General features: G+C 39.1%; 3 protein-coding genes across 3 annotated transcripts in view; 2 read left to right on the plus strand and 1 right to left on the minus strand.

The window, feature by feature from the left end:
- Positions 1-11,247, plus strand: part of LOC109477901 (heparan-sulfate 6-O-sulfotransferase 3-like) — a 43,895-nt gene extending 32,648 nt beyond the window's left edge. The window contains exon 2 of the mRNA XM_019779362.1: positions 10,506-11,247. Within this exon, the coding sequence (XP_019634921.1) occupies positions 10,506-11,115 (610 nt within the window). The 3' untranslated portion in view covers positions 11,116-11,247. The remainder of the gene's footprint in view (positions 1-10,505) is intronic.
- A 1,962-nt stretch (positions 11,248-13,209) lies between these two features.
- Positions 13,210-22,226, plus strand: LOC109477897 (centromere protein I-like). The gene is made up of 19 exons (XM_019779357.1): positions 13,210-13,296; positions 13,900-14,037; positions 14,374-14,492; positions 14,783-14,890; positions 15,141-15,189; positions 15,451-15,584; positions 16,013-16,165; positions 16,511-16,657; positions 17,050-17,170; positions 17,536-17,621; positions 17,852-17,969; positions 18,297-18,361; positions 18,604-18,704; positions 19,038-19,191; positions 19,807-19,931; positions 20,315-20,452; positions 20,877-21,012; positions 21,265-21,312; positions 21,787-22,226. The coding sequence occupies exons 1-19, from the start codon at positions 13,233-13,235 to the stop codon at positions 21,949-21,951; spliced, it is 2,169 nt and encodes a 722-aa protein (XP_019634916.1). The 5' UTR covers positions 13,210-13,232; the 3' UTR covers positions 21,952-22,226.
- A 197-nt stretch (positions 22,227-22,423) lies between these two features.
- LOC109477716 lies at positions 22,424-24,518 on the minus strand. The gene is made up of 2 exons (XM_019779062.1): positions 24,295-24,518; positions 22,424-23,102 (listed from the first exon to the last, which is right to left on the minus strand). Exons 1-2 carry the CDS (start codon positions 24,516-24,518, stop codon positions 22,424-22,426), a joined length of 903 nt encoding a protein of 300 aa, XP_019634621.1.
- Positions 24,519-25,038: the final 520 nt, after the last annotated feature.

Raw genomic sequence — 25,038 nt, forward strand, 5'->3', positions numbered from 1 at the left:
CCGGAATTGGAAACGTCTAGGTAGGAATTCTTCGTATAGGAAAGCACTATGTATTAATCGGCATGAGAGGCCATGCACTGAAGAAAAACTATCTGTAACTGTTGTCGTTTCCACTACTGTTGATGCAGAACTAGTACATAATAATGATGATGAATTCCACAGTCAAGAGCTAACTCTGAAGTGCAACCCAAACTGGAGAGACCCTTAATTATTTATGAAAGCCGTCCGGCCTTTTCAATACTGTATGATGAGAAAATTCCTTTATGGCCAAAAAACTGTGAAAAGCATTGTTCCCTATGGGGCAATTTCTTATTGCCTTTTATGACCCCTGTAAATCAATTTGGTCATAAATATGTCACCAGGTACCTTAACTACTGTAGCCGCCGCCTGAAGAGTTTTTGCTAAATTTGTCATCTTTCTGAAAATGATTTAATATTGCAACTCTGCTATGATATTAGAGCTAGTGTTACATCCTATGTTCCGTTGTCTAGGGTTTATTTTATCTTCAAGTTGATATGTTAAGTGAATGCTATGAGTTAGCAGTAACCATATATTGTAGATACATGGAATTTGCTTACTTTAAGTGATGTCATTAAAGCAGCGAAAAAATTCTCGTGTCGTACAGTCGAACATTTAAGTACGTCAAATCCTTGCCCACACAGTTTTCAGTTTCAGTTTTTATTCGCACTTTAAAACAAAATACAGACACAAGAAAATATAAATGAAATGTGACAGTGTAGGGAGGCCGGAAGCATAAAATGCTTATGAGGAGGCCTCCCTTCATAACTTAATTAACAATTCAAATTAATCGGATAAATAAGAAATAACTTACTAGGTAACGGGTAAATGAAACAAAACAATAAAATACAATACGATACAATACTATCTACAATTATGAAAAGTAGTAATGAAAAGTAGTAAACAAGGAAACTTAAACAAGAATTAAGAATGTGTGGGGTTATTTATGAAAGTTGCTTTAGTATAATTTTTGAAAATGGTGACGGAGGGACTAATTTGTAAAGTTCTACTTAGGTTGTTCCAAATTGTTGGGCCTCTGTACGTGATTGTAAATTGACGGAGATTCGATTTCGCATTGGATGGCCTTAAATAATTGCATTGGCGTGTAAAGTGGTTGTGGATGTCTGAGTTTAATAAGAAGGTGTAGGTGTCGTGGAAGGTTTCAGGAAGGCAAGGACATTTATTCATTATCTTGTACATTAAAAGACTTGTTTGTAGTTTATTTATGTCATTTATGGACAGTATTTTGAGCTTTTTAAACAATGGTGCAGTAGGGAAAGTGAATGGAACTTTTGACGCTATCCTGATGTATCGTTTCTGAAGCAAAAAAAGCGGTTTAAGTGATGTAGTGTACGTACCTGCCCATATAATATTACAATAACTTAAGTAAGGATAGATTAGACTATAGTAGAGAGTGATAAATGTTTTAGGAGATAAAAGATTTCCTACTTTCCGTATAATACCAATGTTCTTGGATATTTTTTACTAATAAGATCGATGTGATTTTTCCATGTTAATTTTGCATCTATTAAAACCCCTAGAAAACGGGTGTGTGTTACTTGAGTAATAATGTTGCTGTTTATGTATATTTGTACGTTTTCCTTCGGGTAATTTCTATTTTTACCTGCAAATATTATTAAATTTGTTTTCTTAACATTTAAAGACAATTTGTTTGTTTTAAACCACTTATTTACTTTATCCAATTCTTCGTTCATTGTAGTTACTAACGTGTTGAGATTTTTATGTGACATGAATAGATTTGTATCATCAGCAAAGAGAAGAGCAAATAATTTTTGAGATACTTGTGCTAAATCATTTATGTAAATTAGAAAAAGTAGGGGTCCCAGGATGGATCCTTGCGGAACGCCACATGTTATCGAGTTATGTTGTGATTTGTAAATGCCATTGGTAACATATTGTTTTCTGTTAGCAAGATAATCTTTAAGCCAATCATGAACTGTGTTTTGTAAGCCGTACATATGTAATTTGTCAAGTAATATTTTGTGGTCAACGGTATCAAATGCTTTTGAAAGATCAAGAAATATGCCTACGGTGTATTCGTTGTTTTCTAGCGCTTCGGTTATTTTATCAGTTAAGCATAACAGGGGCATGTACGTAGAATATTTTTTGCGAAATCCATATTGATGAGAATAAAGAATATTATTTGTTTCTAAGTGACTTAAAATTCTTTTATAAACTAATTTTTCTAAGATTTTTGAAAACGTAGGAAGGATTGATATAGGTCTGTAGTTTGTAAATATGTCAAGATCTCCGGTTTTGTATAGGGGTATTACTTTGGCCATTTTCAATTCTGTTGGTACTGATCCAGTTGACAAAGAAAGCTTAAAAATATGAGTAATTGGTTCTAAAATGGAGGAGACATTTTGCTTTATCAAAGATGCACTTAATTCGTCATGACCTGGAGCTGCATTTTTTCAAATTTATGATAATATCGTGAATCTCTGTAGAATTTGGCTCTTCAAAAGAGTTTGTGTGTGGATAGGAACATTCAAAATATTGCAAAGGGGAACAATCGGTCTTTTCGATTTTGTTTGCAAGGGATGGCCCAATATTGGTGAAAAAATCGTTGAATCTATTAACAATGTCTTGTGGATCATCTATGTATGACTCTCCATCACGAAATTTATTAGGAATGACAATACTTGGTTTTTTTCTGTTAAGGAGTTCGTTGATTATTTTCCAGGTTTTGGATATATCCGAGGATGCGGCTTTTAACTTTTCGTCGTAATATTTCTTTTTAGACAAACGAATAATGGAGTTGTACTTGTTTCTATACGTTCTACACACACAGATAAACCTTTAAGTTACCAACGACCTAGTTTGGATAAGTTGCAGACTTGGAAACTAAAATCGGCCTGTAAAAGTATAGTAAAAATGGGTAATGTCGTCTCCACCGTTAGCAAATACCATTAGCAATTTGACCAGTTTGTGCTCGAGTGACCCGTGCTTCGAATGGCAAGACGGATTAAAACAATTGGCCTCAAGCTCCTCGGCAAGAAAGAGCTTTTCAAAAACAATCAATACAAACCAGGTTCGTGTAACAGCTCCAAATCTCTCTGAGAGCCGTCCATGTGGAAAACGGTGATATGTAAAATGGGGAAGCTGATGTTTTATTCATGCCCACACTTTGAGTCACTTTAGCATTACTTGCGTCCTTCGGTGGCCTTCATCTTTCTTCAAACGCCCAGACGAAGTTACTTCAGTCTACATTCTAGGACTGGATTTTTTTGGAGGGGAAGCTAGTAAAAAAACTGTAGGTATACTTTTTGGGAAGCCTCGAGAGTACTGTATTGGATTTGATTCATACCTGAGAATAACAAAAATCTAAGGAATACTACTGGCCATGAAATAGTGGCCACAATGGCTTGTGTCATAGTCACCTGTACACGTTTTAACTTAAAGGGCGCTCCTACAAATGAGTAATAATGACCCAACGTTACCCAAAGATACAGGTATGAAAACCGTGGACGTAGGTAGGTATCAGTAATAACGTCATACATGTATACACCAAAGATACGACAATGTCCCTTTATCATGTAAAACACGTGGGTGTTCCTGACATGGCTGAGTCTTAGGCCTTGAACTTGCCCAATGCATAACGTGGAGATCTATACCCCCGCCTGGGGTACTGCAATACATCTGTACTGGTCGTTGCCAACGATTTTTGAAGCATACTTCAAAGTACCAAGTGGACTTCTTTATTCCCACTGCATACACACTGTAACTTTGTTGCCTCAACAAATCAAACATATGCCGTTCCACGCAACTGATAGAACTATTTCGCAGAGAAATGGTTGAGCTATACGTCCACAAATGTTGCATGAAATGAGGTTTTTACGAGCTCTGGCGGTTTAATATTTCGAGGTATCTTGACAGAAAAATGGCGAAGACGCATGATTCCAATTATCAGCATTGATATTTCTTTTACGTAGTTCAGCGGGTCACTCTTTCTTATGTTTCAGTAGATGACATATCTACGCTCTCATTAGACGTTACCAGATTCAGAGCACAATCTGTACCGCCAAAGATGCGGACTTTATTCCGCGACAACTTTGTAGTCTCCAGCCCATCACTAGTGTTACTAATGGATATTATTATACCACAGACGCAAGGGACATGACTGGATAGCCTCAGCGGATTGCTCTATATGTCACAGCGCACGCTTGGTAATGGGAGTTTATGGACCTTTCATGGCTCAGCTTCTGCAAAAGGCAAATGCGTAGGAAGTGCAAGATGCTAATCTATATTTCTGGTCTCTGTTTGTAATAGCGCTTGTGTCAAAAGAATATACATGTATGCAGTATATGTTTAGTAAAACATGAGATATTAAGATATATCGTTTCATAGAGTTCGTATCTGGTATCCTTTCAGAAGGTGGTTTAGCTATAGGCTAGTCATTTGACTTTACGATCTTCCGTCCTGCATCGCCGCTTGTGGCTTATCGTTTACTTTGTGAATATAAAGTTTCGTATAGTTTTTACACATCAAAATATACAATGGTGTATGCATGGGCATATCGGATGTAGAGGGAAACCCACAATGACTATAACAGCCTCGCTTTTTTATATTTCATAGCATATGTATGCAAATACATCAATAACATCAGTTATTGGGGAAACAAACTCGAGAGATAAGACTAAGGCAGTAAGGGACATGAAAATACACCAAAGACTTTGAAAATATGGTACATACTGCTTTCTCTAGCGAGCACTAAAACTAGTACCACGTATGTTGTAGAATGTAGTATGATATTAGAGGTAGTCTCTTATAGCATTGTGTTTTTTTCATACATGTTTTGTACCTGCAGTTAGCTCTCAGGTATTTATTTGCAATAAAATTTCTCACTAATAAAGATCCGTTAAGGAGTATGGGAGCTTAACACTGGCCCCTGCTTGTGCGGTTGTGCGGCCCAAGGGCTTTAGATACGGACTTGTGCAACTCCCTGTGTACCAAATAGTGTCAGAAGGACTTTCATGATTGAGTGGTTAGATAGTGACATCCAACCTTCGTTTTATTCTTCGACCCTGACCTTAAATTCAAGTCTACTGGAAGATGTAGTCATTGGATGAGACTTCAACAGAGTCGTTCTTAGGTGCACTGGATATGGATTGTACGACAGATACCAAGTCATCATGTCATTCTGAATCCCAGACAGCATGTCTGGATATTACTGTCATTCTATCGGGCGACAATGAGATCCCACGGTGTAAAAAATACAACTAACTTCGTTTGGATTGCAAGAATGATAGCACAGTAAATGGTGAAAATGATGCTGCTAGAACACTGCCAAATACACTACACAAACCACTGTTACATCGTTGGACAATTATTTTATCTATTGATTTTTTTATCCATTCGGCTTCATAGAATAAAATATTCTGGCAACAGGAACTAGAATCACAAATTATTACAAATATACTTTTTTTGTCTTCTCCCGACATTGGAAACTTCTTGTCCGTATAGGAAAGCACTATATATAAATCAGGTGCGGTGACTTCTTCAAAGTCAAATGTGGCTACAAGCGTCTCTTTCCTTGATTGATTTTCGATGTAGGCGGGACCTCAGGGCCAGGACTAACGACACTTCCAAGGGGCTTACAATGTTTTTGGAAACCTTTTAGGTCACGGGCCTCGATATCTCCCCTGCAAAGTTTATTTCTATTGATCTGTTATGTGTAATGGCCCAGGTTAAGGCGTGTTGTATATCAGGAAATATTGAGCGTGTCTTTCACCTATGCACATTCTGACATCAAGCAGACAATAGCTATAACACTCATTCAGCCTCTGTTAAAGGTGCTCAATGCAGTTTCTAGGCTTTGAAAAGCAGATTTTTCAAAGTCAATATTCTAGTCACTTATCTACCGTAGTAAGTTGAAACAACGTTATCCCAATGTACGGTATTATAACATTCATAGAGCAAAAATGCCGACAATTGCGACAGAAAACGGTTACTGTTAGATCCTGGATTGTTTTTTTTTTTTTGAGAAAATATTAATTATCTTGGGGCTTTTTTCTGTGCTGTTTTAAACGTCCAAAGTATAAAATACTGATGCAAATAGCATCACTTAGTCTATATGTTATATTTTCAAAGACTCTGGGAATTCGCGTATAGTCTAAAAAAAAGGAAACAGTCAAATGATAGGATAACACAGTTTTGCAAAACGTTAACTCTCTCTTAGTAACTCTTTAAATATCCGTGATGTGTTCAAGATTTACATTTCAATACCAGCTCCGCTAGATCTCCAGTCAAAATATTATGCAGGTTAATGAACAGCATGGAAGAGTACAATAAAAACGTACTCTTGAGTTTATAAAGAAGTAATGCTTCAAGCTATCAGCATCTAATTGTACATTATTAGTACAATCCGCCCGCGCAATTGTACTCTCTCAACACTAACTTTATATGATGACACTATGTGCTCCCAATTATCTTCATATCACAGATTGTACACCTCAATAAAAGCCTCATCTCATCAAATTCCTCGCCTCGCACCAGAAGGTCTCAATTTTAGCATAATCTAGTGTCATATTTCTCATTGACTAGCCATCTGTATAGCGTCTGTACCAAGATAGAAGTCTGTCTGACACCTTAAGAGCACCGCCCCAATTAAACAAGCTGAATGTTGCGGGATTGGGATTACGCCATACGCGGTACGTACTAGCCTACCTGGCACCAGCCGTCTGAGCTGTGGAGAGAACCTCATATTTCATCTTAGCTGCACGACAAATAAGGCATTATCTTCCATTACAAGTACGACAAGTAATTGTTCAGACGTTTAGAGAAAGCTTTATAGATGACATTAGGAAAGACACATTCATAACTCTGGGTTCTTTGAACTTGGGTACTTTCTAGACGAGAAAGGATGAACTCAAAGATTTGATTCAAATTTTCGGCAGGTCTTCTGGTCTTTTCCGGATGATTGAGAATCTGGTGAATTGGGAACTTCAAGTTCTCTCTGGAAGTGGATGGAAAAATCTATAACGTTTGTATCCTTGAAACTCTAGCTCTCGCTTTTGTACGATCCAAAATGGCGGCGTATTGATCGCTGTACCACAGATATCCCATCTACTAGTATCTTTGCGCGCTGCTTCCAATGACTTCTCGTTGGCAACCTGTTCTGTTCTACTGCTATGCTCTTTGCATTTAAAAACAAGCTTTATCATCCGCCCCTCCCGTTTCCAAACGATCCACACACCTATTTATACCTGACACGCGCCAAACTGAAACTGTTGCATGCTTGAAAAGATAGATTGGGCGCCGAGAACTCCATCAATATTACACTCCATTGTAGACAACTGGAACAGCACACAAGGGACTGCTGCGTCCCTATTGGGGCACGCTGTTCTGCCTCAGATAGCTTTGTCAGACGAAAGGTTTAGCCACAGGGTATTGGAGGTCTGGGAAGGAAGAGGAAATAGGTCTCTTTTCCGTGGAAACCCTAGCAGACATATGGGTGGAAGCCGGGGACATTAGTAGTCACAGAGAGAACCAACCCGTGGGATCCACTGATTAGAATCGCGAGCTCAGTTGATGAAGTGCAACCAAATCTTTACCGGTAAGCCCCGGAGAAGCAAACTTTGTGCGAGGAATGAATAAATCAATAAGAATCAAAGTAGCCGACTAAGATTGCTACAGCCAACTCCCTGAACAGCAAACTTGTCGTTAGCAAAAAAACTGTTAAATGTTCCCAGTGCCGACATAAAATCTTGATGAACTACTCTAATACCCAACATTGATGTTGTGGACGTAGCTATGAACGATGATGATTATATGAGAGCCTCAAAAGAACATATGAAGGTATAAATTATCTAGGTATCATTTATCTGAAAACGTATTGATACTCCTTCTGGTATACATACGTAATATATATACATTTTTCAATAATGACTGCAGTACTGATTCTACCTCCCAAGGCTAGGTGGCGCTGCTATGAGAAGAGTGCGGTCCCAAACGTGAATGAGCTTGTATCCCCCTCATCAGGCTAGGGTTTATGACTGAAGCAAATGTTCTGATCATATACAGCCTTCTAAGTCGAGCCCCATGCCGAAAATCCTTGTTCAGTGTCAATTGAAGGGCGAATAAGATCAAGGGTGTAATATATGCCCTAGCCTTTTCTTCAACATGCTCATAAGTATTGGTATGTCAGAACACATACATGAGTATTGGTATGTCAGATCACATACATGAGTATTGGTATGTCAGAACACATACATGATTATTGGTACGTATGTCAGAACACATGTATTAGTATTCATATCAGAACACATACATAAGTATTGGTATGTCAGAACACATACATGAGTATTGCTTCGTCAGAACACATACATGAGTATTGCTTCGTCAGAACACATACATGAGTATTGGTACGTATGTCAGAACACATGTATTAGTATTCATATCAGAACACATACATGAGTATTGGTATATCAGAACACATACATGAGTATTGGTATGTCAGAACACATACATGAGTATTGGTATGTCAGAACACATACATGAGTATTGCTTCGTCAGAACACATACATGAGTATAGCACACTAAGTGTGCCTAGATATAATTTCGAACGTGCCTCAAGGGCGCCCATTCTGTCAAATCATCCCCTGTAGTGCCATGTGGGGAGCCAGCGTTTCACTGTATGGTGGAAAATTAACAATTTTCCGCTAGAATGAAGCAGACTCGTAAGCGTGAAGTAAACTTGTTGAAGTTTGCTTGCCCTTATTCTTTGTTGTCTCTTCTCGTTTACTCTAGGCTTTTGAGACTATATTCCACAGGAAACCGTTTTTTTTTTTTTGACAAATCTGAAACTTTCATTTTATAACTTAGCACTGAGATCGTGAAACACTCAGTGTAGACATTTAATGAAATTACGAAGTGGATGTGCGGTATGTTGTACTTAGATCAATGACCAGAACGGTATTGAGATAACACATTGTGCATTATACGTTATGGCAGATAGGCCATTTCATGGGCTATTTCCCGTGATTTTGATACGACCAATATGAACATCATGCTAGCACTCGCAAATCAAGAACGTATCTGGAACGTTTTTTTTCCTTTTTACTGATGCGAAGTGAGACGTTCGAAATGATGTAATAGATACAACTGAAGATACAATATGTTTGTGTTTACCTTCGCAGAAGGAAAACATTTGGTTTTGCTCTTTTTCTTCTTCTTCTTCTTCTCCAAACACATAAGGTCATGATCAATGACCTGGACCAGTGAACCGAGAAGAATGTGAATAAACTGTAAATGTGATAATGCCCAGTTCTGCTGACTTTGACATCGTGTGAAACATTATGTGTGCAAAATATCGATTCCGTAACCGGCAGAGGTAGAAACACGTACCAGGGGTACAGATAGCACGGGGGCTTTCTAAACACTCTATTGATTAGGTCAGCTGCGTTTCCTAATCTAGTCTTGGTTCGATCAACCACGGAGGAGCTTTTGCCAACCCCTTGGCCATTAGCAATATCACATACTGGCAGATTCCTTATTTGATGAACCGCTCAAATATTACAGGTATAGTACGATTGTAGTGTTATGATGAGCCAATGAAGACCGGTATCAACATGTTCTTTACCTTCTATGATTGAAAGATAATCGCAGACTCGCGTCCTCAATGAGGGCTGACATTTTTACCTCACCGGGGGATCTGTGCAGCATTCTCTGTCATTCAGGCACCATTGATCCTACTGATGCACAGAATGGCAGCCTCATTTGCCTGCTTGCTTTCCAAATGATGCTTAACTTTTGCGGTATTGATTTTCCTTGATGTGCACAATTTGTACTCCCAGAGTGACGGTTTTTGGGAATGAAGGTGCAATTATGGTTTTGTGTGGTTCACCGCAATCTTAACGGTCCGGTATCAGCCTAGGGGTTTGAAAAACTCAACACCAGCAGATTTCATTGTAGCTATTATTATATTGGGCTGATGCAATGGTCTGATGTACATGTGGGTACAGTGCGCACATTTCAGGTGTTTTCTCTGCTTTGCATTCAGCCCGGGAAGGGTGCATATGGCAGATAAACACACACCACTTCAAGTTAAATAGTCCCTTGTTCGTCGTAGTGTTTTAAGTTCCATGAGCTACAGAAACAGAGATACGTTCCGCTCTGTGCATAGAGTGGTGTCGGAAGGACCGCAACCTTTCAACTTCTAAACTGGGTCGACGTGGAAACCTTCAAATAATGCACAGCTTTATCAAATCGATATTAACATCTATGAGTTTATGATGTTCTAAAAATGTAAAATCATCCAACAAACGTTTATTTGTTGCTATTCCATCAATATTGTGTTATCACAGAATTGTCCTGTGAAAGAAACAAAAATCTCCATCCTCGTTTTCGTGCAAGCTCACGCACGTTCTCGCCAGGCTGGCTCTCGCGAGATTACATTTTAAAATGGCGCCCGTTGTTGAAAAATGAAATGGGGTCTTTACTGATATGGTATCTGTGTTTTTCTGCAGGTATTTCTACATCACGATGCTGCGGGAACCTGTGGCCAGATACCTGAGCGAGTGGCGCCACGTACAGCGGGGAGCCACATGGAAAACTTCTCGACACATGTGCGATGGAAGAATGCCAACAGAAAAGGAGCTGCCATCTTGTTTCGACGACAACTGGGTGGGTGTTGGCTTGGACGAGTTCACAGATTGTCCGTGGAACCTCGCAAATAATCGCCAGACCCGCATGCTGGCAGACTTGAGCCTTGTCGGCTGCTACAACACATCCCGCGTAAGTCAGGAGCAGAGAAACCGCATTCTTCTGGGAAGTGCGAAGACCAATCTGCGGCGGATGGCGTTCTTTGGCCTCACAGAATTCCAGAAGAAAAGCCAGTACATGTTTGAAAGGACCTTTAAACTTAAGTTTATCGAACCTTTCGAGCAAGTCAACGGCACAACAGCAGGAAGAACACCCATCTCAGAAGACAAAAAGAGGAGAGTAGAAGAACTGAACACTCTTGACATTGAACTTTACGACTATGCCAAAGACTTATTTTTACAGAGACTAGAGCGGCTAAAGCAAAGTGATCCAGACTATTATGATTATGTAGATGAAGAAGTAGGTAACTGGTAAAGATATCCTCATCATTGCACTATATTACTTGTTGAAATATCGTTTTCAACAATCTCAAGCCAAACCAAACCCTTGTACAGACAACGACATATAGCTGACTTAGTACATGTACCAGGAAATCCAAAGTCAAGCCTAATCATACCACATAGCAAATTTAAAGGAGAGTCAAAAAGTGTAACAGCTATTTTGTGGTCTGTGGCGCTCTTGATCTGTGTAGCATTAAGAGTCGCTCTAAGTCTAACGATAACTATGATCGCCATTCAAAAAGGCCACAGAGCCACCAGTGTAAAAGAGAAGAGTTATTTTCCATAGCTTACAGATATTCACTCAGAAACCATATGTAAAAGCCATGTCATGGTTCCTAGTGCGCTTGTGCAGAGGTCAGAGTTCACCCCTGTCGATTCCTTGCAGGATTCTTAAACTTTGAGATTAGACCACAATGCATCACGACTGCACAAGCGCACTAGGAACTGTGAAATGCCTTATTGGGTTGATGTTTGACATTGTACCATGTATTTGATATTGTTGTAATGCGATCTATTGGTTATATACCAGCATATGGCCAGTAATTTATCGTTAGGCCACAGCAGGTAGTTTTTATGGATGACATCAGCGCGCATTGATTTTCGCCTTATTTTGAAAAAAAAAGAGATAAGAAATTTTGTTCCCCTCTGACAGTGGTCAACATGCCGAAAATGGGCAAAGAGATCTGTTGCCATGTCGAGACGTGGATGACAGATAAATATGATGTTCCCACTGAATCAAAATCTTTTGTACAATGATTGAAAACTATATTTTTCAGTGACAATGAATGTTGTAATAGCTGGCAATAAACTTAGCAGAATATAGCTATGATTTCTTGTTTTCAAGGTTTATGATTTTAAAATTTGGAAATGTAGGAATCTTGTTTTTTTTTTTGTCCTGCCTTGTTTTTTTGCCCTATCGCATTAGATTTGGAGTCTGTGGAGGATGTCATTCATAAAATTTACTTGCTGTGGCCTTATGTAGACAGCATAACCTGCATGTAAGTACTGCTAAACTAATACATCGATTCTGGTCAACGTTTTTACATTGACCATGCAATGACCTCTCCATTTTCTCCTTTACAAAAAACAACAACAAACAAACAAAAAAAGACGAAAAATAATAAAGAGTCGATCGTGCCACAGAATAGTGTATTGAGCCCATTTGTGTCAACTTTACATGATATGCTGATATAATAATGCTAATAAACAGGCTATCTAGTTACGCTCTTCGTTGCTGGTTGTTTTTCTTGGGTGGTCATTCGATCATTTGAAACATGCATATACTTGTAGTGAAAAAGTGTCAGATAAGGTGGTTAATAATGGGCCATTGCCTCCGGGGGAGTGAGTGAGTGAGTGAGTGAGTGAGTGAGTGAGTGAGTGAGTGAGTGAGTGAGTGAGTGAGTGATAATAGGACTATGAAACACTTGTAACATGTAATTGAGAACGATAAAACATCTGAGGCTATCGATTATGTACATGGAGACCTAATTTGCATAATTAATGGGAAATTGCTATAATTTCATAGTTGTAATCGCTGTGAAATTCATACTTGCTGCATTTGGAAGTTAAGTGAAGCTCAACAGCAATAAACATGATTTATTCAAATCAATAAGATTAGGCTGTCATTGATTGGAGAATATGATCAACTTATATAATCCATGCAAATGAGGTTCTTATTTGCAAAATTAATGAGTACAAATGTATAAATTGTCCACCGGAAGGGTAAACACCATTTGGCGAAGGTATGAGATCGTGGAACTGTTGTTTGGCATTTGCTAATGATTTTGAAACCAGTACCGCGAAAGCACTACATGCAAGGTCCTACAAAGAAGGAAAAGTTACATACTCAAAATTCTGCAGGAAGCAGATCAATCCTTATGAAGTTGGTTGGACAATTTACTACCATAATTTATTTACCTGCCAATATTTAGTGTAGTATTTAGTATGTAAACAGCACGGCCAAGCTTTGATTCATCAACAACACCGCCGTGCGGAAGTAGTGTGAACTGCAGCGTGTTCTCGTGAAATCACGTTGTTGTCGTAGTCACGTGATCAGACCGCGAGAGAATTCAAACTTTGAGCGGGTCCAAAATGGCGGAAGAAGCTACGAGACAACTCCCAAATTTGGAGGACTCTTTGTCATATTTTACAGACGGTAAGACTTATTCAACTCACGACATGCTTTCATGTCGTAAAAGAGGAATGTACCTTTCTTTTGAAATCACCATGAGGGTTATGTTTACGAGAGGAGAAGGCAAAACGAGCTGTCAAATTTATGGCGCTAAAGCAACATACACAGAAATTGCTGTGTGGGGAGGGGGGCTTGTGTTGTTTTGCATGTTTTATTTGTGTTGTAGCAATTTGTACCACATAATATATGACTATTATGAGAAACATTATAAAACTTATTACTTTGTAAGATGCATTTATGAGTAGTGTAGGCTGTAATACACATATACTTGGTTTTACTTAAAATAATTTGCCCACAAATTATAAGATAGTGAACTTCTGATGGGCGTAGTGAGGAAAGCTTCGAAAGTCGTGTACAGTGCCTTTCCCAAGGGGCACAAGTTTGGTGACTTAGAAGGATTCGAACTCGGGACATCATGGTTCTGAGCCAAACACTCTGCTCTGCCGTTACGCCACACATCCCCACTTATAATTGCCAAGAAATTCCTTACTTTCCATATTTTTTAACACTACTGACTGATATGATAATGATAAATATATTTTTTTCTTTTAAAAAAATGATGTCTAGAATCAGCCAGTACGAAGGTTCGAGGCAATATAAAGCTGCAGCTGGCCCTGGAGGGGATAGAACAACACGCCCAGAACAAGGGCCTGAGTCCTGACACCATCCTGTCTCTCACTCAAGTCATCACCAGCGGGAAGTTTGGTGAGTTCTTATATCATGACATGAAGCTATTTTTTGTATGAGCAGTATGCAATATGAAAAGTAAGTCATTATGCAATACTGCAATGCTAGAAAAACTTAGTTCATACATTTGTACATGTATTACATTGACTTTTGTCGATATTTTGAATTTTGCATGCAGTTTTTATAAAAGAATATCTCTAAAAAAATTGCACTGATTTCAAGTAATGTTTCAGTCAAAAAAAGTATCTACTTCAGTATTTAGGTATAGTCAGGATCTGTATGTACTAACTAGTATGCAACCTGACAGACAAAGCCCTCTCTTTTGTTTATCACTATTTTATTTTATCACCAAAGCGGATTCTACCAACAGCCGACTGGTGAAGTGCCTGATCCCTGCCACTACTGTACCAGAGGAGGCAGCAGTGAGGGCCATCTCATGGATGTGTACCAACAAGCCTTCCAAAAATGTTCAGGTCTGCTCATATCTAGTCACGTGGTGTGTTTGTTTGTGTGTTTGCTTATGTTTAATTAACTGTCATTTTGAGGACGATAACAGGAAGTTAGCTCAAAGGTCCCAGAAAAGGTTACTCCAATTCCTGCCTTCAAATTCAATTTCCTGTTATATGCATGTCTGTTGTCTTATAGGAACCACTGCAAAAATACAGAATTAGAGAGAAATTCACAATCGGGAGTAAAACAAAGAATTCACAAAAACTATTATATTTCAAATTCATGAAGATCTTCAATTTCTTGTTGTTTACAGGCTCTCTTGCTGCGCTGGCTGGTTCTTGTGTATGACCTGATTGACGGGAAGGACAAGCTGCATGCCTTATATGGAGTCCTGTTCTTCTTCATACAGAGTGATGTCCTGGTATGTTACATTCAGCTGCAGGGCTTGAAATTCTTTTTCACTGGTGTAGGTAACATTGAAAATTACCTGCACCAGACAAATTTCACCTGCACCACTCATGGCACAATGTTTAATACAATGTATAATTTTATTGTCTTTCAACTAATTCAACGGAATTTCTTTCAAATGAAAGTTTAAGTTACTTGTACATGTACATAGAGAGTTGTTCAAAACAACTCCACTTTAACATTGCCCTGTCCATTGTTTCCAGTGCCCACATGTTTGTCATCTGCTGTATTTGCTGACAAGGAAGCAAGATGGTGAGACAGTGTGGTTTGCTATATGTTTTCTTTATAAGCAACATGAACTTGTAGTTTACAATGAGATTTCTATCTGTTAGGCCTAGGCAAAAAAATGTTGTGTTTCCTGTTTCCCAACCGACCATAGACAAAAAATGATCGATAAGAATACTAGAAGCATGGCTTTGTAGATGCTTCAACTCTTCAAAGAGTAAGAATATATTACATGAATGTATTTATGTATTTACTAACCTGATAGATGTCATTGTTGTGTATTTTCAGTGCGGTTGTTCCGTGTGCGTCCCCTGTTGGACATGCAGACCAGAGTGGGTGCCCAGCCCCATGTGACAGGCCTGCTGTCCTTATACAAACTGTACCGCCCTGAACTCATCAACGTACCACTCAAAACACACAGGGTAGGGATGACAGCCTTCTTTATGTTTACCGAAGGAAAACATAATAATTGTTTTTGCTCTGTTTACCTCTTGTTCTCCAAACCAATAAGGTAAATGACCTGAACCAGATGTCTGTCACCATGGTAACTAGTATTGGGTTACATCATGTTGCAATTTATAACAGGAGGGATTTAGACTTCTGTCTGACCATATATGAACGTGTTTGAGTAAGAATTAACAGAGCAGACCATATCTGAAGGCAAACATTATGCATTTGCTTTGCAAATGTTACTTTCTAGTTTCTTTACTCAACTGTTACAAGACCTAGAAACTCAGGTGCAATAGCCTATAGCTATGGGTAGAGTATTTGATTTGCATTTAGAAGGTTGGAAAGTCATCTATTTTCTGATAGGAAATGTCTAATCACTGTGCTGCTCTCTCTGTACCAGGTCTTTTTCAAACAGACAGATAAAGCATGGGCAGCCCTGATTCGCCAGGTTCAGCTGAGAAACTGCCCCCGAGAGGAGAGGGACCAATGGCTGAAGACGACACAAATCCCCATCACAAATCTGATCAATGATGTAGACCCAACAACAGAACCGGTAAGCATTTAAATTAAAAGCAGCTCTGTTTAAAATTAACTGGTCTAGTGCAGTCAGAAATCTCTCTAAAGATTAGAATACTGTATTTGTAGTTGATTGTTTAGAAACACCACTAAGCTGTAAATACATGTAAGTTGAATATACAAAATGTATTGTAATACAATACTGTAAGTTTGAGAGCTTTTGTCTTTACAACTAACCATACATGGTTTAATTTTGCATGTAGATTTTTGAAATTGCATGCAACTTTGCATGTAACTGCAAAAAATATTTTGAGCCCTGGCTGAGTTTCTTTGTCAAACTTTGCTTGTACATTGTAGTTTAAACTTTGACTTTGTTTTACAGAGAGCCAAGAAGGCCAAACTGGACTGTATCCCTGCCATTGAGTACTCTGGATGTTTGGACCAGAACACGACTGCCCAGTCTGACAAAGTACCAGTTCAGCTTGTCGGCTCCTTCCAAGAGTTGTTGAATAACTTGGATAACCTGGAAGTAAGAGCATTCATTGTTCATTGTAACCTACTGACCCTAGTAGTTTTTTATCGACTTGCTGTTAGAGCTATAAAATTTTCTGAATTTCAGACCCTCTTAATGAGTCTAAAACACCGTTTAATGCATTTTTAAAAATAAAACGGATGAAATCATAATGTACACAAGCAAGCAGGTAGATCCTTCAGACTTAATGCATTGTTAAACTTTATTTGTTGGATTATTTTAGCCCAAATCTAAACAAATAAAAAAACAACAACAAAAAAAGCCCTATCTACCGACCCTACTTTTTTCAGTCAGGACCGAAACTGAAATCCTAATAATATTCCTAGGTCTAAATGTATAATAAAGTTCATTTATTCATTCATAAATGTTCTGTTTCCCTCCCCTCCCAGCTGCCCAGCCAGGCTGCAGCAGTGTTGCGTTCTCAGTACCTCCAACACCTGGTGAGCTGTCATCCCCAGCAGCATGTGGCACATCGCATTGGCTACTGGCTCTACAGGACACTGCACCAAGGTGTGGAAAGTAGTCACGTGTAGAATACCACACAGTGTATTCGCCCAGTTTGCCCAATGCATTACTATTAGTGACCACCTCGGCGCAGCTGCATAAGGTTGCCCATGTGACCCTTTTTGTGATTCCTTAGATAATTTTTCCCACTGACTCAAACATTAGAGATCCTGTTTAGCTACAGTATATATCTAGATTAGAGCGACCATCTATCTACATAGATCAGATTGTAGCACTATTGACTGCAGTAAAATACTGTTTACAATGTGATTTTTACATTGGACTTGTTTTTGGTTTGTTACTAATAATGAATTTAGAAACATATCCTAACTTTATGACTCACCTTTGTGACATTGTTTTATCCATTGTAGATCTAGTGGACTGTCCCTCTGCCAGCACCAAACCCAGGGTAGAGAAACTATTAAAGGCTCTCATCAACTTTACAGACTTCTTACAGGTGAGTCTTACCACATTTTGGACAAAATCTTTGGCACAATCACTCCACCAAACATGCTCAATGAGCTACACGCCTTCTGATTGGTTGATTCTCCGCTGGTTACAAGTGTTCTTATTTGTTCCATTGGGAGCTGGTGTTAGTGGGAGATACGATCGTGGCGAAAGGGTCTGAACGGGAAAGCCATGATTATGGTGAAAGTCTCACCCTTTTACCTTTAACCCATGTTCCAGGAGGGAGTTCCCCTGTGTGAGATGTTCCTATGGGAGTATCTGTTCACCTGGAATGGACTGGACCACCGACCGCAAATCCTCCAGCTCATCACAAGGTCCAGACTGCATCCCTTCCAGAGTAAGCAACTATACAATACTGATACAACTGCCCTTCAACCTCTGTATATCCTTGTTCTATTCATGTCTAAAATGCAGCCTATAGATGGTTTCGATATGGTGTCATTGCTGTAGACACTGGCATGTTGGTGTCCCTGTTGGCATATCAATGAATCATACCCGATGGAAAAATATATAGTAGAGGGGATTCATTCCTCAAGCTAACCGACATCTTGCACACGCAGTCGTCCCTCAGTAAGACATCTGGAGCTGCATAGTTTCCGTTTAGAACTTTTATTCAGCCTGTCACACAATAGCTAAAGATATCGCACTTCTTGTCCTCATTCAGGACTTAATGACTACGTTCTGGAACCACTCAGAAGGCTGTTCTTCACATCCAGGGTCCACTGTAAGGTGAGTTTTTTACTGTCTTTTTTTTGCAGACAAAAAAGTAGATAACTCACCATAAAAAGGAAGCTCGCCATAAATGTTTGGTCAATCTCATCAACCTTCATCCACACATCTGACAAATGTTGACGAGATTGACCAAAAATTTATGATGAGTAATACTTTCTTGTGTTGGAAGAATCTTAAACTCTACAACTTCATGAAACACGTTTTTTAACACCTGTTCTGGTATGATTTTCTTACTGCAGTGCCAGATCCTGGCCTGTCTGACAGAGTTACTGAGGAACCATGTGTCTGTGGAGTGGGCACGGCACCAGCAAACACAAAACTCTGAGGAAGAGACAACCAGGTAAGAACTTCTGTTAGTCTTGTCAGGAAAGGTAGATCATCTAACTAAAGTATGAATCGAGATATCATTCTTGAGTTCCCAAACACACCCCTGCTTCTATTGAATCAGTTAGTCAGGGTTGCCTAAGCTTCATGTTTTTGTCATGTTGATTATATGGATACTTAAGACACTTTTGATTAACTACTGATGTAATGTGGATCATAGATATGAGGAAGGTTGACACAATCGTCTGAAAATTTCTTGTGTTCAAATGAAGTTTAAACACTACAACTATGGTTTCTACCAACACAGATGAGCTTTCATTTGAATGTACATGTTATGTTCTGTCTCCAGCCTGTCCCTGTTTCCTGTGGACAGTGAGGTGTTCCCGGCCCTACAGTCTATCCAGGAGCTGGTGTTCTATGTGGACAGGCTGTGTGTGGTGGGACTACAGCAGGAGGACGGACATGCCATGCTCATGCACTATACACTGGGCTTCTTTGAACTGGTGAGAACATTTCCTACTGCCAGTTCACTTTGGTCTCAAGGAATGATACTAGTACCCTTATTCACAAGGAAATTGTTCCCACATTTCTATCACACATTTTAAGTATGATTACATCTACTAGTTTTCCTCGGTCACTAACAAAAAGTAGGAAAAGCTAGTAGAAATATCTGACAGTTTTCAAACCCATTTAGTTACTTCAGTAACAATTCCCTTGTGTATCTCATTATGTGGATGTCTAACCTTCATCAACGTGATACAGTAGTGCTTTTGAGAATATTACAGGAAAGAAATCATTAGAAAAAGGTCAGACAAAATCTTGAGCTGTATCAGTGACACTGAAGTCTTGGGCCATCCAAGAAATGAATTCCTTGGTGACCTAATGTAGTTAGGGCTGTACAAGAAAGATTGTGCTACTAGTAATATTCAGCTGGCAAACATTGTTGAGTTGTATCAACTTGTAAAAAAATGACATGTATATTGATTTTTAATTATTGATTTTTGATTTACTGATATTTCTTAGAACTTCTATTTCTTGACTTAATGGTGGTAATTTTTGCCTAGATAATGATAACTCAGAGTCAAAGCTGTTTTGGTTATGTGTCCTTCCGTCCATAGGTGACCCAGCTACAGCGCAGGTTTGACATCCCGTTGGTGCATGCCCCGTCTGCACCTATAGTGTACATGGCCATGTTTGACACCAACGCCCTGACTGTGGCTCGCATATGTGCCATCATGTATGGGTAAGTAACATGTACAGTATCATGTACTCTACATGTATCAGGTAACATTGAATATTACCTCAACCAGATATGGTTTTACTTGCATCACTCAGACATTGAGAAGTAAGGATCACACTAAAAAATGTTCAGAAACCATTGCCATCATTTCTTTTATTCTTCAACATTTCTTTATTTCTTTATTCTTTATTCATACACCTATGTGTATACATTGTATATTACTACATGAACCAGTGCAGGTAGACATCAGAAATAGTGCACAGCACCAATTTTACCTGCACTAAGGTGCCTGCACCCAGTATTGTGAGCCCTGACAAAGTGTTACACTTTTCCTCAGTCTGTGTCATCCTATCCCTATATTTTTTCATCCCTCTATTTGACTCTAGGTTCAGAGAAGAGGTAACCTCCCTGAAACAGAAGCCAGTACAGGAGTCGTATGGTTTCACCAGCTCCAGCATTAGGAAGTTCAACAACTGTATCCTAGACATCTGTGATGCTCTGTGGAGGTGCAAGGCCTTCAGCAGGTGAGGTTTTTTATTATTAATTAATTATTAATTATTTAAGTTTTTTAACTCATTTCTTTTCTGTAACCGTATATCAGGAAACAGTAAGGCCTGTCACAGGGCTAAAGAAGTGTTCCTCATCAGGTTTCATTTTGTTTTATGTACATATGGGGAAAATATGTTAGCATCTTAAATTCTGCATTGTGTTTTAGTTTAATTCCTTTCCACAACTTTCAGTGCATAGGGCAGTGCCCATCTCCATTCTATATCCCTTGGACCACACAGTTGTGCAAGCCAGGGGGATAGTCGACTGGTAGTGGTGTGTGGTTTAAGACCAGTTAGTCAGACATATCACAGAAGAACATACAAATCTTTTGTTATGAGGGTAACTTACTTTGATATTTCACAATCACAACAGTTGTTTCTCTGATATTTTTTCCACCAGTGGGAAGAATGAGGCGAGTGTCTTCCACGTGCCAAAGTCGGTTGTGAAACAGACTGGTATTGAAGGCGTTGGTGAAAGTTTCTCCCTGTACAACCACATAGCACTGCAGGGCTTCACTCACACTTTCCTACAGAAGGTAACATGCAAATAATTGCCTTCGTTTTTGTCCTTAGTTTGTCTTTGTTGTATTTAATATTTTGATATTAGCTAGAATTCCAAACTCATGTTGTCAAAGTGCACCCAAATATTTTTCTGTGCACTTTTAGGTACTAGTAGATTTTAGTTAAGCTGGTGCACAAGTGAACCTAGTGCAAAAAATTGAATTTAAATGTAGGTATGACAATGACACTATGTTTTAATGTTCGTCCCATGTTTTGTTCCCACACAGTCCCTGCCACCAGGAACCCCTATCACACCCAGGCCTAGGTCCAGACAGGTAACGTCTGAAACATTTTTGTTGATTGCTTGGAGAGTGAATGGATTTACTTACTTGTCTTCCTTTAAACACCATAAGAGAATTCATCATGTGTTTACTTGAAGTCTTGAATGAGAATTGATGTTGATACATGTATTAAAAATTCTATAAACACTGGGATATTTGAGTTCTATTTTACTCAACCACTAACCAAAGGTCAATTTACACAGAGCAAAAAAATCATCCCACGACAATTGATGCGTGTCACATGCTGTAGAACAGATTCTTTGAGCATGTAAACAGGTCCGCCACGCTGCACTTTCATGTGGCACGTCCAGGATGCGGACCTATTTACATGCTCGAAAAATCTGTCCTACAACACACTGCACTGCACACGCACTGCATGTCAGTCGTATGAAAAACTTTTTTGTGCCGTGTAAACTGGCCCCAGATGTGGTCCTCTGCCTTCCATTCCAACATAATTTTTTTCCACAGAGTACCCAGGACAGGAGTGCATATCTGGACTTCCTGACTTCCCAGGGTCTGGAGGGGATCCAGGGTTTCATCAGCAGTTTTATCAAAGTGGGAAAGTCCTCCACTCCCAGTTCTGCTGCACCTTCCACTGCTAGTTCTACTGCAACATCTGCATACAGCACTTAGAGTGCTACACAGGACAAGCTAGGGCAAGAACCACATAATGTATATTATCTACACTGTAAAGAGTTGTAAAGGTTTCTCTGGGGATAAATGGGTTTTCCTATTATCATATGATGTATTTACAGATATGAAGGGCCATTTTTTATGTCCACATCATATATGCACTGGAATGTTGTTAATGCATAACTAACACCAATCTTACAGGTAATAGTTTTCTGTAAAATTCTAGCAAGATGCTGTGGTATTTTCATGTATGAATTGCCATGCCCATTATGATGAAAAAAATGCATGATCACAATCTGAAGTGCTTTGAAATCAATACTGACTAATAAAGGCTCACACACAAGGAAAAACTTTTCATGTTTCCACAAAGTTCATTTATTGCTACACACACTTTTTTCTTCTTGACAGTGATATCTCAATACGTGTACATACATACATGTACTTTGTTCTGTGAGGTATGTGGGGTGTTCTACTATTGCAGATATTTTTCAGCTGCCTCCATGTCCAATGTTGCATCTGGTATATTTGCACTACCACCCCTTTGGGTGCCATGTTCTTTTTTCCTCGCGCCGGTTTTGATACCACATTCACTGTGAGTAAACACACCAACAAGAAGAAACACTCGCCCCATCTCCATATACTTCCGGTCGACATATACCAGATAGCAGTCTGACCCATCTCCATTGAGATGGACCTTACAAAGAGTGCTTTTACCATGAGGATTCATACCATGCAGCTTGTACCTAAGTTTTGATTGAAATATTTTTCTACCCTGGACAAGCTCTCTGTCACCCGTACCACCGTTAAAGTTGCATGTTTTCCCCTCTGAGTCAGTGTAAGAGTTATGTCCTAAGCGCAGCGCTTCCATGGCAGGACCAATATGACCATGGCACAGGTGTATGTTTTTTTCCAGGCTCTTTTGGAAGCTTTTCCTCCAGTCATGTGGCAGGACAAGGGTCGCTATATTATGTTCCTCAACCGCCCCGCCAACAGCGCCCTCTTCCTCCCCTCCTTGTACTGCACGAGGTGTTTTTCCTAATTTCACTCCATCCTCCAGGAAGTAGATTGTCATCTCTAGGAGTTCGGATTTTTTGTCGAGCTCTTTTCTCACTAGAGCAACAAAGCAGTCGTCTACTGTCTTTGTAGCTATACTGAATCATGTGTTAAGGAAAGCAATGATATTCAAGAAATTCTTAGATCATCCTTATAATTACTTAACATTTACAATGTATAGTGTATAGATGTACTTAATTTTGTGCATGTATCACCCAAAGTACGGTGCAGGTGCCTTGAATGGTATTTTGTGTGTTGATATCTGTAAATATTGAGGTAAAAATCTATGTTCCATTTGAATAATGATGTTCTGCTTTACATTACATTTAGTTGCTGAAATATTCCCCTTATTTACCACTATGGTAGAGCATAGTATAATAATTATGGAAGTAAGTAATCGACATCCTGTATTTCAAAGTTACATATGCAATATGTTTGAAATTCCTATCATGGAATGCGTTGGAATTATGAGATGGCCTCATAATTATGAAAATTAGGTGCTGATTTCCTTAATTAGCATCTTATTATGTCAATATTGATTATCACCAAATCTACCCACATGCCTAACAGCATCATATCCGATGACCCTTTGTTGACAAAAAAAGGGCCGCTGCAGTTGGTGAAAAGCAGACTGGGGTCCAAACCCATATTATATATTATTGTAGCTACAGGCGGTGACCCACCATCTTGCCCCCCCCCCCATCTTGAATTTGTACTAAATACATTTATTCCACACAGCGAAAAAAAGCACCACGATGGTAGTCTATCTACAATAGAAAGAATAGGTTATTTCATGATCCTGATTTCATGATGGTACGAATTGGCCAGGCAATATCCATTGGCTAGAGAGGATCCAATACGCCACCCAAGTGGTTACGGGAGCACCCAAGGACACCCTTGGGTGGCGTATGGACCCTCTCTGGCCAATGTATACTTTTGCCACCCTAAAATCTGCTTGGAGATTAGTTATTTCATTCATAGTTGAGTGCTTTACTGTAAAAGTTAGTAAGGAACTTTACAATGCAATTGAAAGGAAACATGGCATACCATTTTGGATTTGATTTGGCATCTTCAGATTGCTCATAAATTAAGAGTTGTTAATAGTATAACTGCAAAATGTTACTATGTTAAATGAAATAAGTGCAATTTTATAGCTAGTCTAGACAAGGATACAACGAAAACCAGACAGGATCGGTCCGAAGCAACTCCTTGGCGATGTCCTCAAACTTCCGTAAGGGAGCATCGTTTCGGCCGAAGATGACTACTTCATGCCTCAATCTGTTGCAGTACCGTTGTACCAGCTCCCTTAGCTCCGCCCCTCGCAGGTCCCTCTCCTGCCGAGTGAACGATCGTTCGTCAAACCTTTTCAACAGCTTAATTCCCTGTTTTTTGCCTACCTTGATATCGCAAATCCTGAACCTCTTATACTTCCTTTCACTGTTAGCTACATCGGACTGCTTGAAAACACATTCAAACGGCTCCAGAACGGATATATATGTGAAGTCCTCCGACATGTTCAATACTTCACATGAGCAAAACTCCCGCCCTTTGATGCAATGGCCTCTTTGACCTCTTGTTGACGCAAGCAACAACAAACATCCCTTTTAGCTGTTAAGGCGTCAAATCATTTCTGTGTTTTCGATAGCTACTTAAACTTTAATAACGAGACAAGTATTTGATAGGAATGCAATATAAATACCAATAGTGTTTTATGTATCATGAAAGAAGAAAGGAAAAGTTGCGCTGCTATCTACGACAAACACACTTTGCCTGGATGTACTACCGCTTCATTTTATCCATTTGTCTCATTTGACGTTTGTTTCAGCATTGAATTGAGAAACAAAAACCTTGGAAAATTCAGTCCTGGTATAATGTTATTTATGTTACACACTGTATACATATAACTGGTATGATTTTGTTAACATGTGTTCCGTCGATAGGAAAACGGGGAGAGTATGGCGTATGAGTAACTTATTATAAGCAATTGTCGAGTAACCCTAAACCTTTTCTTTTGTAAGTTTTTTGGCTTTAGTC

This window comes from Branchiostoma belcheri, unplaced genomic scaffold (assembly GCF_001625305.1).
Source record: "Branchiostoma belcheri isolate BF01 breed outbred unplaced genomic scaffold, Haploidv18h27 scaffold41, whole genome shotgun sequence".
In the NCBI taxonomy this organism is placed as follows: Eukaryota; Metazoa; Chordata; class Leptocardii; order Amphioxiformes; family Branchiostomatidae; genus Branchiostoma; species Branchiostoma belcheri.